Below are 17,407 nucleotides of genomic sequence, written 5' to 3'. Positions count from 1 at the left end.
GGCTAGCAACCTGATTGATATTGCGATGTGTTCTTCATTCATTCATCATCCAAACGGCTTTCCAACTATACAGTATATCTCTTGCGCTTGACAAATCTATTAGGCCATCCATCATGACGAGACCATCAGACATCAGGAATTGCTTCATTTGAGTCAGTTCAGGTAATGACATGATGTGATATAGACATATTAATTAACATAACTGGATGATATGTTGATCTCTGGTGGTGGGAGCATTTGTTTAAATTAAGTCTCACATCTCATAAATGCCAGGGCAGCGAGTTGGCCTATTAATCCTCCATATGTGTATTGATGCTCGGAATAAACACGCTTCTCTTGCATCGTCTATTGCAGGAAATTATGCTACAATTTATATTCCGCACACAGCTGGACGCTTGCTATTAATCCTGTCACTTCAGATGAATTAGCATAGGAGGGAACAGCAAGACCTTCCCATGGTTTCCCATAAAGCTGCTGAGTGAGGAAGAGGTGCACTTGTAACATGTGCTTGCTTATGCAGCATTTGAACTGAACACTGATCAAACACTCACCCAAAGGTTGCCAGTGGCGTGTCAGGTCCGTCAAAGCCGCCCTTTGCTTTGCTTGCACGTCCAAATATCGGACAGGAGGAACGGATTAACAGATTGTCGTGCACTTTAATGGAGCACTTGTTAAAATGCATTGTAATGGATTACACTAAATTCCTACTCACACTAAAATACATCACTGTTAGCAAATTGGAACAAAATGTGAGCTACTACTTCTTTCTATAATGTGGCAAATAGGGTTATCTAATGGCTTCATCTGCATTCAATCGCTCCGATGTCTTTCGCTATACATTGCTAGTAAACAAAATTAGGGGCTATATTGGCATGATCATGATTATTTCATTGGTGCCAAGTTGACAATATGTCTCATTATACCCAATTTCCTAGGGAGGCACAGTTTCAACCAGAATGAGCATTACAATTAATCAGTAAGGACCGATTGATTGTGGTAAATTGGTTATTAATTAATTGTATCATGCAAAATGGAGAAATCTACCTCACTGTAACGGCTCCGTTGATTGATATGACAAAATTGCCTGCAACGAAGTGAAGCATATCACAGTGCGCACAACCACATACACACACACGTGCATCCACAGAGCAGATGGAGATTTGTTGTTGGAAAAGCTTTTGTTGTTTGCTGATGTCCTCCCTCACATATGGTTTGTTGGCAGCTCATGTGTCTGCAGAGTGGAAGAGGAGGAGGATGGAGAGCATTGTAGAACTCTTATATTTCCCATGAGCTCAGGTTTTATATTTTTATATTATCTTTGTATGTGGTCAATTTTCCGGCAACACAAGCATCACTGTGCACAAAACCCTAACCCTAACCCTAGCGAATATATTGACTTTTGACATTATATTTACAAAGTGATATGTTACAGTTTTATTAAAAAAGAATAACGTTACTTACGTATCGAGGAGCAAATCCATGACATGTATAGGTTGGGAGACGGCCACTCGAACAATTACACTATTCCACTCCCACTGCCTCTGTTGCTGATGTCTCCAAGTGGATTTAACCCGTCAGCAGTGATGTGCCAGCAGACAGGAGAGGCGTGATGCAGGTGGTAGAGTCGCCATCTTTCAAACAGCATGTTTTGGGTTCTTCAACAATTACTTTTTTGGGATAAACTAGTAACATTTACTCAAAATCTCTCCTTGTCCTTGTACTTAGAATATCTGAGTGAGAAAAACTTTAGTACACTCGACATTTTTTACAGCGTACGATATGAGGGCTTGGTTATTTTAAGTTCTCAGGAGCATATTTTATGAAGAGCACAACAAGCTGCAGCCTACTTAGTGACCTCTTTATCACGCCCCTTTGGCCCTCCTATAATGCATGCTTTCCATGGCCGCCTTCTCCCATCTCATTACCTCTTCCTTTTTGTCCTTCTGTGTTGTTTCATTAATATGCTGCCGTTGGGTGGCTTGGTGACAGGCTTCTGATGCTGTTACCATAGCAACGTATTTGGTGCAGGGCTGCTGGGGGTTTAAATGGACGCTGTTTAACATCTTTTATTCCATTTCATTTCCGTGATCTCATTCCTAAAATATATGCAAAATAAAACAATGAAATCCAAATATAACTAATAACCTCCACGTCTTGTCCAATAATGATATGTATGCATAACTCTGCTCATTAAAATTAGTGATGGTATAAGCATTTATGGTTGAAATAAGATGACCCTAAAAATGTCTGAGCACATGATGAGAAATTGCAGAATAGGTAGACAAGTATTCAATAAAAAAGAGATGGTTCTTTGGGGACGCCTAACTTTTACTAACATAATGTTTATTGACAGAGATGAAGGAGCTCTGCAAACATACAAACATGTATAAATCTCAACAACCACATCAAAGCAAAACATTGTATTTGGTATTATTTAGTGCTAGGCCAGCATTTTATTAAATCCAAAGTCATTACACCAGTGAGCCCAAATGTAACTCTTTGCAGAAACATGCTGACAAACTAAAATGTGTTGGTTTAGGGGGACTATCTTTCCTGCAGTGAACAATAAGGTGCAATAGGACCCTGGGGCAGAAAGGAGAAAGGTGGGGCATACTTTTTTATACTGACTCCTCATTAACAATCCTTTGTTGCAAACATAGTTCAGTTGACCTAAGAGGCGAACGATCGCTTTCACTCACACGAGAAAGCATTCCAATTATTACTCTGTATTTAAGAGACAACATATGGAAGACACAGAGAGAATTCCTATCAATATCAAGTCGGTCTTGTCGGAATGACTGTTCATTTGTACAAGGTCACTTACTACACTCCAACTGTGCCTTATTAAGAAGTGTCTGGAGGCACAAACGCACACACTCACACACACAAAAGCTTCTCTACTAGAAGTGGTTGAAAGCGAGTCAAGCTACGCTAACAATGAACTACAAACTACTCCATCCTCATCCTTTCATTTGTCCCCCCTCTTCTTCACCTTGCATCCTTTGTTCCTTTTCACTCTCTGTTGATTCTTGTATGTCTTTTGTTCATATTGTTCACAACTGCATGGTTATCGTTTCCAGGGAAATTGTAACAGCATTATCATCAAATGGTGAAAATGAAGTGGGAATAAAAAATAAAAAAAATATTTTTTATGAATAATTTCTTGTTTTCTGGAATTATCCAATTGAGTTTTATAAACTGTCATATAACTACTAACTAACTTGAAACTAATTTCAAAAAGGTAAAACATTATCAGGTCACTAGTAAACCAAGCAGTCTTCATCACCTGTAGAGTAACTGTAAACCTGAAGGCAATGTGAGAACCAGTTTGTGGTCCCGACCTATTGCATATGTGTTTGAGTGTTTCTGTGATGAATAATTCATGAAAAAATGTATTGAGTGAAATCGTTCATCCTTAGAAAAAAAAGTGAAGATCAGCTCACAAAACTAAAAAGTGATCTGAAATGGGGTGGGGAAAGGCCAGAGAAAATTTCATAAAAATGAGAACATACTATAGTTTGTACCTGAGTAAAAGATAAGGAAAAGCTGCGTTAAAATACAGCATAGAATAAAGCAAATGTGAAGACATTCATAAAATTTTTATATAGTAAAGATGTTCTTTAGAATATCCCATATAGAATTCAAAGGCATCCAAGCTCTTAAAGCATCCTGACAAAATATTTAAATGATCTTCAATTAAATTCCCCATGAAAATATTAATCTTGATATGCACATATGCTCTAGTTTCTACTGCTGCACCAATTGCCCGGAACATGAATATTGCATGGTTTATACATCCTTTGAAGATGTTCTATATATACATGTACTGTACAGTGCAGGTACATAACTTGCATAATCCATTCAAGTGCATGGAAATTCCCTTTTCAAATTTTGCTATCGCCATACAATCAGGTTTTCCTGGATTTCTTTTGTGTTGCACAGACCCAAGCAGATCAGCCAACTGGAATGGTTGTCTGAAAGTCAAGACCTGGAAGCATGGCATTCGGTGATGCCAGTCTTGTGTCAAGTAAAGTGTCCTAACACTTGTCAGCTGAAAGCCTGATCAAGTAGTTCCGACATCTTTTCAACTCCCTTCCAGAATCGATAATCCCATTAACAGGCAGGCTTATTGATGAGCTATCTAAGAGCCACAGACTGTATGCACTGTGATAAATATATTAAAGTGGCTTTCGGGTCATGGAGGATAAGAGACATTTTGGGAAAGTATCAGACAGCAAGAACAGCGTGGTGCGAAAAATAAAAAGGTCAGCGTGTTGACAAAACATTGAGGGAGGAGGAGAAAGGAACCATCGGGATGGGCAGAAAATGGGTAGCAAAGAGGGAAGGGAGGAGCTCGTCATTCCTCTGGAAATGAAAAAACAATAAGGCAGTGCATTAAATACTGTCAATGTAAAAGTTACACACTTAACATTTACAAGACGCAAATCATCTTCTATCATTTTTTTTGTCCTCCTCTTTCTGCCCTCCCACCATTTTCCTCTTTTGTTGTTGTCCACTGCAGAGTAGCTTGTTGCCATGGAAACACACCGAGCCATGATAAGATGGCTCGGTAGTGTGCGTTCGCATATGAGCTGTAGTGAATACGGGATGATGATTCATGAGTATCTAATATGCTGAGCAGACACTTGGATGAGCACAGGCTGATGTCTGTATGAGTAGAGTTAGCATCGTAAAGCAGCTTTTTGCAGGATGCTTTGTTTGTTTGTTTGTTTGTTTGTTGTTTTTAAATCTTCTCTCCTCTGTCTACTTCAAACTGTGTTGAGGCAGTGATCCAGACAGAGACATCATTGCGATACAGCTGCAGTTCCTCCTGCCAGTGTTGTGTCATGTTATTGCTCCTAACAGTGTTGCCCTGGTGATAAACACCACGATGGCGATGATTATATGTTCGTGTGTCTGGTTGTGCTTTAATGGCTGATTTCAAAACACTCTGAATCATAATTTTCGCAACAGTATTTTTCAAATTATTTTCAAAATATAAAATCAATAATTGTTTGTAGTAATCTACTGGTAAAATATTCCATTTAATCAGTTATGTGGTTTGATTTGTTGAACAGTGAACCAGATGAGGTTGTTGGGAACAAAGCCACTCGCTCTATGTTGTGCATTACTGACACCTACAGCACCGCAGAGGAAAATAATTGTATTCAGTACTGTGTAGGTCATGTTCTGACATCAATAAATGGAGACGGGTGTATCAAATGCATTGCTGATGATGTGCAACGTATAATGATAATGTGGCTTTTTGCTGTTACAGAACTCCCAGAAGAAAAGAGGAGCGCGACCCAATAACAAACCTGACAAGAAGCTTGCCCCGCAGGTAGCATACTCAAGCACACTAAAATATACATTGTTACTGAGCCAGTTTCTGAAAAAAATTGTATGTCTTAACTAACCCAATATGAGCACCAACAAAAGTGGAAATCAAGGAGAGAGGCAGATCTAGATAGCGCTTTAGTTTTTCTACCATTCAGTAATGGTAATAATAATGATAAATAATGAAATAATAATAAAAATAAAGCTTTCTTCAAGGAAACAAATCAAACTGTAATTCTGAACCAGCAGCCTCACAAAAGGGAGAAACCGAGTGTAAAATTCATCATCATACATAATTATGATGGGAGTGATTTGATTGATCATTTTATGTTATTTATATATAAAAGAAAGAAGTGGTCATAAAAATTTAACACTGTGGAATGTAATCACTTGGTAATGAAAAGAGAATGAGGCGTAAAATTGTCAGGAAAATAGTACGTCATTTTACAAAAAAGTTAAGTACTGCTTTACTCTTCAACTGGACTACTTCACAGAAGCGTGTGCATGAAAATAGCACATGCTGCTGCAATTAAGTTCACATACACAAACCCTTTTATTTGTGATGCATTATGCACTCCACAATTATGATGAACTGAACATAGGCCATTTGATCTTTATTTCAAAACAGATCAATGTGAACACATCTTTTTTTCATTTTATAAACATCAGAGGTGGACGATTTACCACATTTTGCCGGTCGGTCACTCGACTTGGGCACCCTTCAGTTCGTCCTTATTCATAATGTAATCATACGTTTGTCCCGCCATCCTCTTTATTTTCAAAACACTTCTATCATCGTTTCTCTGGTTGTCACAACAGCTGCCATCAATAATAATGAATTCCATTGCCTTCATTGTTATACAGTTAGAATTGCATGTCTGCGAGACAAAACAGCCAAAAAGATTGCCTCATCGATCCACAATAACATGAACATTAACACCAAAAAAAAAATCTGCAGCTTGCCGTCCAACTCAGGACTTTATTTAATTCATGTAGTTATTTAAGAATCCTGCAAAATTCACATTCACATATTATTATTAATAAACTTACACACCAACGAGTCCCCCACATATTGGAACATGCTGGAACTAATATCTCTTATGGAGAAGTGTGCATATTTCGTCCTTCAAGTGTTCCAATCTGTCCAAGCAAATGAATATCAATGTATGCCGATAACTCAATGTCTGCTGTATATTTTATTGTTTTTACTTCATTTCTGCCAAGTGGCTGCCCTTTATCTTGTCTTTGTAGGTATTTGTGCACACACATGTTCGGCCCACTCATTGTTTAACATTGTATTGCAAAGATAAAACCAGCATTTAACTGAGATACAGATTTGACATGTCAAGACTAGCAAGAGCTGATCCTCTCATTGGCTCTTGGTCCGAAGCACTTACCATAAATGGTCTAGAATGTGCTGCCCACCTTCTGACTTTATGTGTTTGGAAACGCTTCGCAGGCTGTAAAGCAAATACACCCACGGAGTTGCCAGGGAGGTGTGGTTGAACTGGGTCAACTTGGGTCGCAGTACCAAGTCATGTGTTTCTCCACACCACAGTGGTGCTTCAAATAACTCTTTGGTTGACTTTCAAAATAAAATTTGTCATTGAAATAAATTACATTTGGAACAGAAGTGAAATGCTGGTTTTGGATATGTATCATTTAGTGTGGATTAGGTTTCCTCGGCATTGCTTAACTGAGGTCTGCTATTTTCTTTCTCCCATTTCTCCCATACCCTGTCATAAAAAAACATATTCAGGTACAGCAGAAAATGTTCTTCCAACTGCTGAGTCAACATGCTGCAGCTACAAAACCTATATTTCCTCTAAATGCCCTTCAAATGAACTTAAACAACTGCCATTTGAGAAAAGAATGCAATTTTATTTCGGTGATGTTATAGTCATCTTATTTAAAGAGAGTCTCGTCAGACTTTTAAAATAATTGGTAAATGAATCTTTCCAAGTGCTTGTTTGGTAAAGAAAATGCTGATGCCAGCTGCGTCATAAAGATTGAGTGCTCACTATATTGTGCTTGTCTTTTATTCCATCACCACAGGAAGACAGCTCAGACCTCAAGTGCCAGCTCCACTTCGCCAAAGAGGAATCTGCCTTGATGTGCAAGAAGCTAACCAAACTGGTGAAGGACAGTGAGTCCATGAAGGAGGAGCTGGCCAAATTCAGATCCCTTTATGGGGACGTTGACGCCTCCATCACTGTCGAGGAGGTAGTGTATATGTGTAGATAGATACAAATATGATAGATGGATGGCTGGACGGTAAGATCAAGGCGCAGAGTTCAGGAGATGAGCTCATTTTATTTGACTGCCGTCAGGTTGCCGACTCCCCTCACACCCGTGAGGCAGAGGTCAGAGTTCACCTGAAGCTTGTGGAAGAGGAGGCCAACCTGCTGAGTCGGCGAATTGTGGAGCTGGAGGTGGAGAACAGAGGCCTCCGAGCTGAGATGGACGATATGAAAGTAGCACAAGGTAGCATTTTGTCGCACTCAATGTTTGTGATTTTATTTTTATGCTCTTAAATTTGTGAAATTTAAAATCAAGGCAACAATTATTGTTGTTAATGCCTGTACTATAAATACTATATGCAGATGTCTAATGTCGAACATTGAATGAATAAATCAATGCTATAGTCAGAAATGAATGTGATCCATAGCAAAAATATTCTGCAGAATTAAAACAAAAACATTCCGTCTCCTTCCACCATAAACAGGGGACTGAGAAATATACATCGGTAATATATTGATAAAATACGATCAATACTACACTGTTCACTATACATGTGAATGTAAAAAAAAAGTATTGTATGCTATTATAACACTCATCTATGTTAATGTCCAAGCAAGAATACTTTTTTGGAATAACAGCATTCACCTTCTGACTATTTTGGCTCCCCCCCACTGTTGTTTAACAATGCTCCTGTTCTTCTTTAGATGGCTCTCAAGAACTTAGTAATGTTGGAGTTGGACCAGGGACAGGGCAAGTCGTTGGACTAGGCGCTTCATCTGAAAATGTCATGGAGCTTCAGAGACACCTCCAGTTTGTGGAGGAGGAGGCAGAGCTCCTGAGGAGGTCCCTCATGGAGATGGAAGAGCAGAACAAGCTCCTGATGAATGAAATCAACCGCTATAAATCCGAGCTGCCTCCACCGACGGCGCCCCTCGCTTCGCTGTCGGAAAGGCTTCTTCACGACGGGTCGCTCCACTCCGTACAGGAGGGAGCTGTGCTCATCAGCCCGGATGCGTCCCCTCAAGAGGAAGAACTTCGAGTAGCCCGGCTTCAGATCGTAGAGTTAGGCGGGAAGGTGAAAAAGCTACAGTACGAGAACCGAGTGCTCCTGTCCAACTTGCAGCGGTGTGACCTGGCGTCCTACCAGCCCCCGTCCTCCTCCTCTTCATCTTTACGAGTGGCTCTGGAGACTAATGAAGAGGCTGGAGATTCAGCCGAGTGTCTCCCTACCAGGTAGTGTCCAAATGATGAATAGCCTTTTTTCGATTTGGGTTTTGATTCACCATTCAATTAATAAGATGACGAATATTTAGTCGCCTTTTATTGGGCGGGTATTGATCGTCATCTGTTCCACATTTTTGGCTCAAGACAAAGGCTATGGGTCCACTGTAACATAAAATAAAATTATGTTTCTTTCATTTTCCATCAGTTCGCCACACCGCAAAGAACCGTTAGGTGTGGAGAACGTCTCTCTGGAGAGCACTGAGCAAAATAAGATGGACAAAACTGCCGGGCCCAAAGCCTCACCGTTCAGCCTCCTTGGATTCAAGGACCTTGACGCTTTGCTCGCCATGAGGGATCAGGCGCGCCTAATTTCCACAGCGATTCAGCTCATCACATCTCCAGAGTCCAACTGCCTACCGTCCTCGCCGTCCATCTATCACAATGTTTTCAGCAACGAGGCGGCAGAATCGGGTGACCTGGAGAAAGCGCAGCCTCACTGCCAGGTTCGTGGGTTTTTTTTTTTTTCTCTCTCTGTAGTTAGAGTCAAAGTAATCCAACAACAGTAATAAAATGAAAAAACTCAAAAGACAACAAAGCTTGTCTTCGTGTCAAATAAATAATACCTTTTGAACTGCCTTATTTGACTTAACTTGCTTAGTGGCATTTACTATGGGTGTTCTCGATAGATTTCCGAGCTGTCCGACTTGGCTGACAGGCCTCTAGTTGGCGCTCTGACCAGCAGGCTGCAGGCATTGCACAGCCAGCTCCAGGTCTTTGTGGAGCGTGTCGACAGCCTGGGTAAATCCTCACATGGCGAGGGTCAGTCCTCCTTGACCTCATCAGTCAACGTATTAGCCTACGCTGATGACGAGCACAATGCACTCAAGACTGCAGAAGAGAAGGTAAAACACACGACCTTCCATCCTCCTCCTCATTTATTTTCATTCTCTTTATTTTCTTGATTTTTTGTAAGCTTTTTTTTGGTTTGGTTCTTTTCTTTTTACTACACTCTGCTAATTCTACTTTCTGGGCTGATTTAACCATTCCCAATCTCATTGTTCTTGCACTGGATTTACAATGCATGTTCAAATCTGACCATTATGATAAACACATTTACCAATATTTTGGAAAAGAAAATAAGATTTGGTAAGATCAGATGTATTTTTAAAAAAAAGTCAGAATTGAGCTGCTAATGTAAGCCTCCCTCTGTGGCCTCTGCATGCAGTTGGATCAACCTCCTAATCCAAATTTTCCACACTGCTGTAGGCCTCAAATGGAGCCTGGTTGTTGCATGACATTGGTTCAATATTTATTTTTGTAGCTTGAATTGGGTCTTTGGAATTACATTTTATCATAATTGCAGTAATGTGTTGTCCATGAATATTCAGATCATTTTCAAGTCCACTTATGTATTGTATGTGGCAATTAATTCGGAAGTACAAAATAATACCTGATTTATTTTAAAGCATCCATGATTGCTACATATACTGTAGCTGGAATTGGGTGAAATCCTTGCATCTGCAAATTCATAAATTATGAATTCAGGAAACCCAAACAACAGCATGACTTTTGAGTCATCAATATTGCATTGTCAAAAAGAGCAAGCCATTTTCAACACATTAAGTTGATTATTGATTTATTTGAAAATCAAATAGCAGACTTGCGTGTGGAATGACTAAAGGTATTTACAGTATTTGTGAAAACATGAAATTCACTAAACTTGAACTTGGGACATTTTGGCACGACGCCCCAGTGTTATGCTAATTTGCATTACTGTAAAATGTATCAAGGGCGACTACATTTAAATTGAGTCATCGTCAAAACCATGGAAAACCCTTTTTTATTTTATTTGACATGAAAAAATATAGAATTGTCTAATTTTTCTAAAATTATAGTGTTATGCACTTATTTTCAGATTTTCTTGAAATACAGTACCTTGGTGGGAAAAAAATGCATACATTTTGCCCTTCAGATAATTGCATTTCTATTCCACCTTTTTGCTTTTACTCAATTGTGATATGATTTTTCAGCTAAGTGAAATACTTTTTAGACTCCATTAGAGGCCAATTCTGAGTCCAAACACCCTCCACCCCTTTTCCCTCCTTTTCTTCCCTCTTCCAATTGTCCTTTTCTCCGCATGGGCACCATAACACTTTGCTTTTCACCCCCCCGTTGCCCTGTTTTTAAAATCCTTGCTCTCTGCCATTTTTCACGCTTTCCTCCCATCTATATCACACCTTGCATCTCTTTTCCCTGTCTTGTTCCATCTTTGCAATCTTCCCTCCAACGCTTGTTTTTGTGTCTCTCGCTTTGACCTTTCACTCGTACTACTTCTCCCACCCTTTTTCCTCCTGCTGCCCTCTTGTGTGCTCTTCTGTCACTATCCTCTCCTCAGCCTTTCATTATTTCCTCTGTTTTGCTTTTCTTTTTTTTCTCCACCCTCTCCTTCTCTTCTCTGACCAAGATCTTTTTCCTCTACATTCTTTTTTTTGTCATGTGAGAGCCACCGATTGTTATTTTTGTATGTGTTTGTTGGTTGAGTGTATGCATTTTATTTTGTGTTTGTTCCTTTTGGGGTTTTTTTTGTGTTTTTTGGCTTGCTTTTCCACCTCACGCCACATTTTGTTCTCTATACTTTCTTTGTATGTTTGTTTTTCATTTCTTTCTTCATTGACTTGCCCACGCATGAATGCAGCAGCCTGATTGTAGGGACCAGTTGCAACCAGGGTTCAAAGGCCGATCAGAGGAGAATGGTCAGGCAGAGAAAAGAAAAAAGCACTTTGACCGAGCAGAGGAGGATGAAAAGGAGACACAAGATACACTAGTAAGTAACACAACACTGTGATTTAGAACAGAACTCATGTTGTTTTGGAACTGAAGCCTCTTTCAGTCAAAATGTTTGCATCAGAGGTGTAACAGTAGAACTGGTCTGACTCTCACATTGAGTCAAATAGTCTTGAACTATTTCTAGCTCTTCTGGAGGGGTCCAGGTCTCATTCTAGTTCTAGAACTCGGTTACCCACCCTGTGGAGTAAAATCATTTCAGCCACTTGTATCCATGATCTAGTTATTTTGGTCACAACCCACAATTTGTGGCCACTGCAGTGGCTGGGAACTTCGACTAACCGCTAAGTGGAGAGCTTTGTTTCAGAGCTCAGCCCCTTTTGTCTCTACGACCAATGTAGAGTTTGCATGACTGCAGACGCTGCACCAAGCCACCTGTCAGATCTCACAGCTTCCAAGATGCTTGAGCTGTTATGGAAAACAGATGCTGAATTGATTAGTTATCTTTGAAACCATTACAATTCATGAATGTAGTATTTTTACTTTCATTAAATCATATCACATTGTAAGAATGTAATGTTTTAAAAGCTGGGTTACTCAGCCGTCTTTCCGCCTTTGTTACACCTCTGATGCTTCCAGTCCATTTGGAGGTCGAATACCTATTACGATGTGCCATCAATTCACCACATCAGAGAGAATGCACAATTACAAGCTCATATACCAGCTCAGTGGCCTAGTAGTAGTGTCCGCCTTGAGACTGGAAGGTTGTGGGTTCAAACCCCGGGCCGGGTCATACCAAAGACTATAAAAACGGAACCCATTGTCTCCCTGCTTGGCACTCAGCATTAAGGGTTGGAATTGGGGGGTTAGATCACCAAATGATTCCCGGGCGCGGCACCGCTGCTGCTCATTGCTCCCCTCTCCCCCAGGGGATGGATCAAAATCACATGGGGATGGGTTAAATGCAGAGGACAAATTTCACCACACCCAGATGTGTGTGTGACGATGATCATTGGGACTTTGACTTTACAAATTTCTCCTTTGACAAAAAATTGACAGTAACACTGATTACAATGTACTCTTAGACAGTACTGTACTACTGGAAGTAGCGAGGGCCAAAAGCAGCAGTGCCCCACCAAATGCAGCAGATGGCCCTTTGCTTCCTCCACCTTTCTATTCATTTCCCCTTCATTACTTACTCACCAACCTGTTTGCTGCCTTCTCCACTCATTGCATATTTTTTTTATCCCCCCCTACCCACCGCATCTAAATTGCCTTCCGCGATCTTATCCAGTCTAGTGATTCCATTGCCAAGTCATGCGAGGCAGGCGGTTCAGCTCAAGTGGAGCTGGAGGAGATGGAGGCTCAGAGGAAAATGACACTGAAATTCTCACAGGTTAGTCATGTGTCACAAATTCACACACTGCTGAATAATGAAAAATTGAAATGGCACTCAGACTGTCACCAAAGCCAAATATTTCTAATATGCATCAGTGTCTTCACTGAATTTGGCATAATGCACATGCTTTATTGAGTGTGAACTTTATTTTGTGGGTTCTTGACCACAATATACCTGATCATCATGATGAAATTTTTCACGATACAGATTAGGTGTGTACAAAATAGAGGTTCAGCAAAACAAACACGTTGAGATATTTTAACAAGGATCCTTAGCACCAGGAACGGTTCCGGTAACTTTCAAACTCCTTGTCAATCTCTCAGCTCCACGAGGAGCAACAGAAGGCTCTGCTCCGCCGGGACTTTCAGCTGCAGAGTTTAGGCCTCCAGGCTCGGCTCCAGCACAAAAGATGGGGCCAAGAGAGGACTTTGCTGGTACAGGAGTCACAGCACCTCAAACAAGCGCTGTTGCTGCTTAGCCTCAAGCTACGCTGCTTCCTCAAACACTGGAGGCTGGGCTGCAAGAAGGACACTGAGTGGAAAGACATTTTGGAGGTACAATCTTCTCTTGTATTACAACATCATCGCTCTATGGACATTAAATTAAAAAAAAAAAAAAAAAAAAACAAGAACAGAACATCTCCAAATTTTAGTCTCATGCCGCAAAATAATCTAAATCCTAAAATGAAGACCATACGTTTTATATCGTCGGAAGGTGGGGTAAACAAATCCTACTATGTGTCTGGTCATCTAGATGAACAACCTAAAGGACCTCTACCTTTTATTGGAGGAAGACAACCTGCACTTAACGGGGAAAAAAGACGATGGAGACGAACAAGCAGTTGGCCAAGCAATCAAGGTTGGCTGCACGTATGCATAAAAACATGCTTGCTTATTTCCAAAACACACTCTCTCAACGCGGATTCATCATTTTCACTCTTTAGTTGAGTGCTGTCAGCAGCACTCTGGCCGACCTAAAGGTAGCGCTGCAGGACCTGAGTGGCGAGCTGCGTCAGGAGCGGCAAGGCTCCCAGGAACTCACCCAGCAGTTTGCAAAGGCCAAGGCATCATGGGAAGTGGAGAGGACTGAACTTAAAAGCCTCATCGCTCAGGTGGGCAAGGAGAAGTATTTTCCTGAATGAGGCTCTAGAGAATGACAGCAACATGTCAGGAAAGAGTGGAGCAGGGCGACCAAATGCAGCTTGAACCAGGGTTTATTGAAGGGAAAGGGAGTTGGTAGGTGGAGAAACGAAGACGGGATAGACTCACAGCAAGCAAACAGACAGACAGACAGAAGCCCACTCGGAGACCGTGAGCCTCCAGACAAGATCGGGGGAATATAGACGAGCAGCGCAGGAACACTAGGTGCGGACACAGACAGGAGACAACAGTAGATACCGACAGGGTGAATCACACGGGCAGGGTTTAAATACATGAGACAACACGACGGAGCAGGTGACAGACATAACGGTAATGAAGGGGTGTGGCTGAGGGAAGTTGACGGCCGAGCGTGCTCTGGCACGGGCGTGACACAATAATAATCCTGCAAGTAGCTCTGAGTGGGTCCTCGTACCTTTTTTTTTTTTTAAATGGCAAATCCTCGAAGGGGTAACCAAACTTTGAAGTCAATGTAATCAACCCAGCTCGAACTAACCTGTAATAGGCATGCCAAGCTATTAAACAAAACTCTTTGTTAATGGGACTTCCTAAAGTCAAAAGCCTCAACATGCTTACAATTTGGAGTTCAGTCGAAATAAACTTTAGATTTAGACCTGCAAATCTTGAGATTCTAGCTCTGAACATCTAATACAGTAACCACAACTAAATGTAACCATAGAACCAGAAATGTAATTTGCCGACACAGCAAAGTATCTGGTCGCTTGGTACAATAGAATTGATGACAAATCAATGACATGCAAGCTAATGTAAATAAAGGAATTATCTTTTTGTGAAACTAAAATCACTAACCTACACTAAGCCATAAATAAAGTAAACATTTGTATGGAAAATACTTTTAGACCATGGTAACCTGGACTGACTTGTGCTGATAACATTGTGAACTGAAGACCCCCTTGTCGTTCCTTGTGCAATTTATTTGCTTGTATTAACACCTATCTGCTCGCAGCTCAGCCAGGGGCGTCACCATGGTTACGCACACAATGGGTGAGCAGATAGAAGCTCTGAAATGTGAAGACCTGTTGGCTTCTTTATCCCTAAAGGAAAATGGCAAAAATATGATTGTTCCCCCTATTTACATGCATAATTACCTCTTATAAAGCAGTAAATGCTTATTTAAATGGGATGTCTCTTTTATGGGTAAGCGATGTTTGCATGAGGGACTCCAGTGGGCCGCCTTCAACATGAATGAATCTTGGCTAAACACGCATGTCATATTCCACGACTGACCACCCTGCGGGCCTTTTAGCACTATTTACGGACTGACCTGGTCCACCAAGTCACTGTGCGTGGGTGTGTGTCAAAACAATGGGCCGCTCGCCTGCGCCGCGTGAACTTACATGGAGGCAGCGACAGGGAGAAAAGGGAAAGCTCAGGTCCTCATTAAAAAAATACAAGAACCCCCCCCCCCCCCCCCCCCCACACACACACACACACACACACACACACACACACACTTACTATGGATGCATTACCAAATTTTTAACTTCCAATCTTTTTAACACAATTCACTGTTTTTTTTCCTAGCTTGAGAGCAAAGCACCCAAAGCAGCCTCTTTGTCCTCTGCTGATGCAATAGACCCACCTGACCTGAAGGTGGCACTGAAGAGGGAACGTGAGGAGCACCAGCACCTTCTGGCTGATTCCTATGCTGCCGTAATGGACTTGACCAAACAGGTAAAAGTGTTTATGTGAAAGACAGACAGTATTATTAGAGGTCATTGATTCTCGTTCTTGTCTCTCTGGCATGACAGCTTCAGATTGGAGAGAGGAACTGGGGCAGGGAGAAGCTGGAGCTCTTAGAGCGGTTCAGCCAGGAGAGAGCTCAGTGGGAGCAGATGCTGAGAGAGACCAAGGCAAGTGTGCGTGTGTGTAAAAGGAAATGTCAAAGATAAGAAGGGTGTGTGTCTTGAGATGATGGAAGTGGATGATGGCGTGCATCAGTGATAAGGGTTTCCTTGGAAGACCTTTCATCAGATGCTTTCTGTCATAGTTCACCTCAGTTCCCCGGTATATTTGATGTTTTATTGAAAATTCAGAAAAAGAAAGAACATTGGAGGATCCTTCGACTCCTTAATAAGGCCGCATTGAATCAGCTCTTTTTCAGCTTTTACACCTAGACAGGAGTTTTTAACCAAGTGTTTGGTCATGAGGTCTTGGCTTTTTATCTGTCAATTCTGCTGTCCTGAATCGGATACACATTTCAATCTAGTACTTTATATGATCAAATATTGGTGAATTTTACAAATAGGTGTGGTGTTTGTTTTTCTTTCCCAGGCGCGTTCCATTATAATTCTTGTTTAAGCAATAGATTTTCAGGTTGTTGTTGTACTAAGTTCATTTTGTTTTTACTTGTTAATCACTTCGCTCAAACAAAATATTTTAGGTTGCATTACCTGACATGTTTCGGCTTGTACTTCCGCCTTCATCAGACTCTGAGTACAAGCCGAAACATGTCAGGTAATGCAATCTAAAATATTTTGTTTGAGATAAAAGAACCAGTGAAGTGAATAGATTTTCAGATTTAGGATTTTGCTTATGAAGACATTCATACTTGTTAACCAAAGAGAAAACCATAGATCCTTACATTGGTAAAAACAAGCAATTGTGATCAATAAACAAGATGAAAATCAGTCAGATCTAATGGACAAACATAGAACATAGCCAGTCCAAACGTTTGGAATGTTTCGAAGAAGAAAGAAACCACAGATAACGGTTAGAGAAAAACAACAGCTGTTGAATCACTTCACAGGTTTCTTTTATATCAAACAAATGGTTTTAGGTTATTCACCTGACATGTTTCGGCGGTTTCTTCCGCCTTCATCAGAGTGTCACAGATGTGATGGTGACGCGTCTTTATCAGCTGATCGATCAGCTGATAAACCATCACCACTGCCGAAGCCATACTAAAATCATCGCCGACGAAGTTTAATTAGATTTTAATTTAGATTTAACATTACACAAATACTAACAAACATGCCTGGATATTCCGATAGAGATTGACTTCATAACCTTTAGCAAAGAGCTCATAGGAATTGGGAGCTGGGCGGTTCTGACTGAGGTATTCCAGGTACTGCAGGTATGAGCGAAAGTCCTTGTCAGTGTGACGACTTGTACCAGTAAAGATGAATTGTGCGTCTTTATCAGCTGATCGATCAGCTGATAAAGACGCGTCACCATCACATCTGTGACACTCTGATGAAGGCGGAAGAAACCGCCGAAACATGTCAGGTGAATAACCTAAAAC

The 17,407-nt window shown here is 40.9% G+C and overlaps 1 protein-coding gene and 1 long non-coding RNA gene across 2 annotated transcripts in view; one reads left to right on the top strand and one right to left on the bottom strand.

The window, feature by feature from the left end:
* The window catches only part of mtcl2 (microtubule crosslinking factor 2), a 43,914-nt gene that overhangs the window by 20,661 nt on the left and 5,846 nt on the right, over positions 1-17,407 (top strand). Inside the window, exons 5-17 of the mRNA XM_049754889.2 lie at positions 5,279-5,341; positions 7,393-7,560; positions 7,668-7,821; positions 8,283-8,811; positions 9,008-9,305; positions 9,489-9,704; positions 11,498-11,626; positions 12,881-12,982; positions 13,309-13,539; positions 13,739-13,843; positions 13,929-14,096; positions 15,688-15,837; positions 15,915-16,016. Of these exons, the coding sequence (XP_049610846.1) occupies positions 5,279-5,341; positions 7,393-7,560; positions 7,668-7,821; positions 8,283-8,811; positions 9,008-9,305; positions 9,489-9,704; positions 11,498-11,626; positions 12,881-12,982; positions 13,309-13,539; positions 13,739-13,843; positions 13,929-14,096; positions 15,688-15,837; positions 15,915-16,016 (2,415 nt within the window). The remainder of the gene's footprint in view (positions 1-5,278; positions 5,342-7,392; positions 7,561-7,667; positions 7,822-8,282; positions 8,812-9,007; positions 9,306-9,488; positions 9,705-11,497; positions 11,627-12,880; positions 12,983-13,308; positions 13,540-13,738; positions 13,844-13,928; positions 14,097-15,687; positions 15,838-15,914; positions 16,017-17,407) is intronic.
* On the bottom strand, positions 13,040-14,490 carry LOC125989018 (uncharacterized). Its single transcript, XR_007488577.2, has 3 exons — positions 14,254-14,490; positions 14,027-14,130; positions 13,040-13,502 (listed from the first exon to the last, which is right to left on the bottom strand). It is a non-coding gene; the product is annotated as an uncharacterized lncRNA (long non-coding RNA).

Source organism: Syngnathus scovelli, chromosome 2 (assembly GCF_024217435.2).
Source record: "Syngnathus scovelli strain Florida chromosome 2, RoL_Ssco_1.2, whole genome shotgun sequence".
NCBI lineage: Eukaryota > Metazoa > Chordata > Actinopteri > Syngnathiformes > Syngnathidae > Syngnathus > Syngnathus scovelli.
This window is presented reverse-complemented; position numbering and strand designations above follow the sequence as displayed.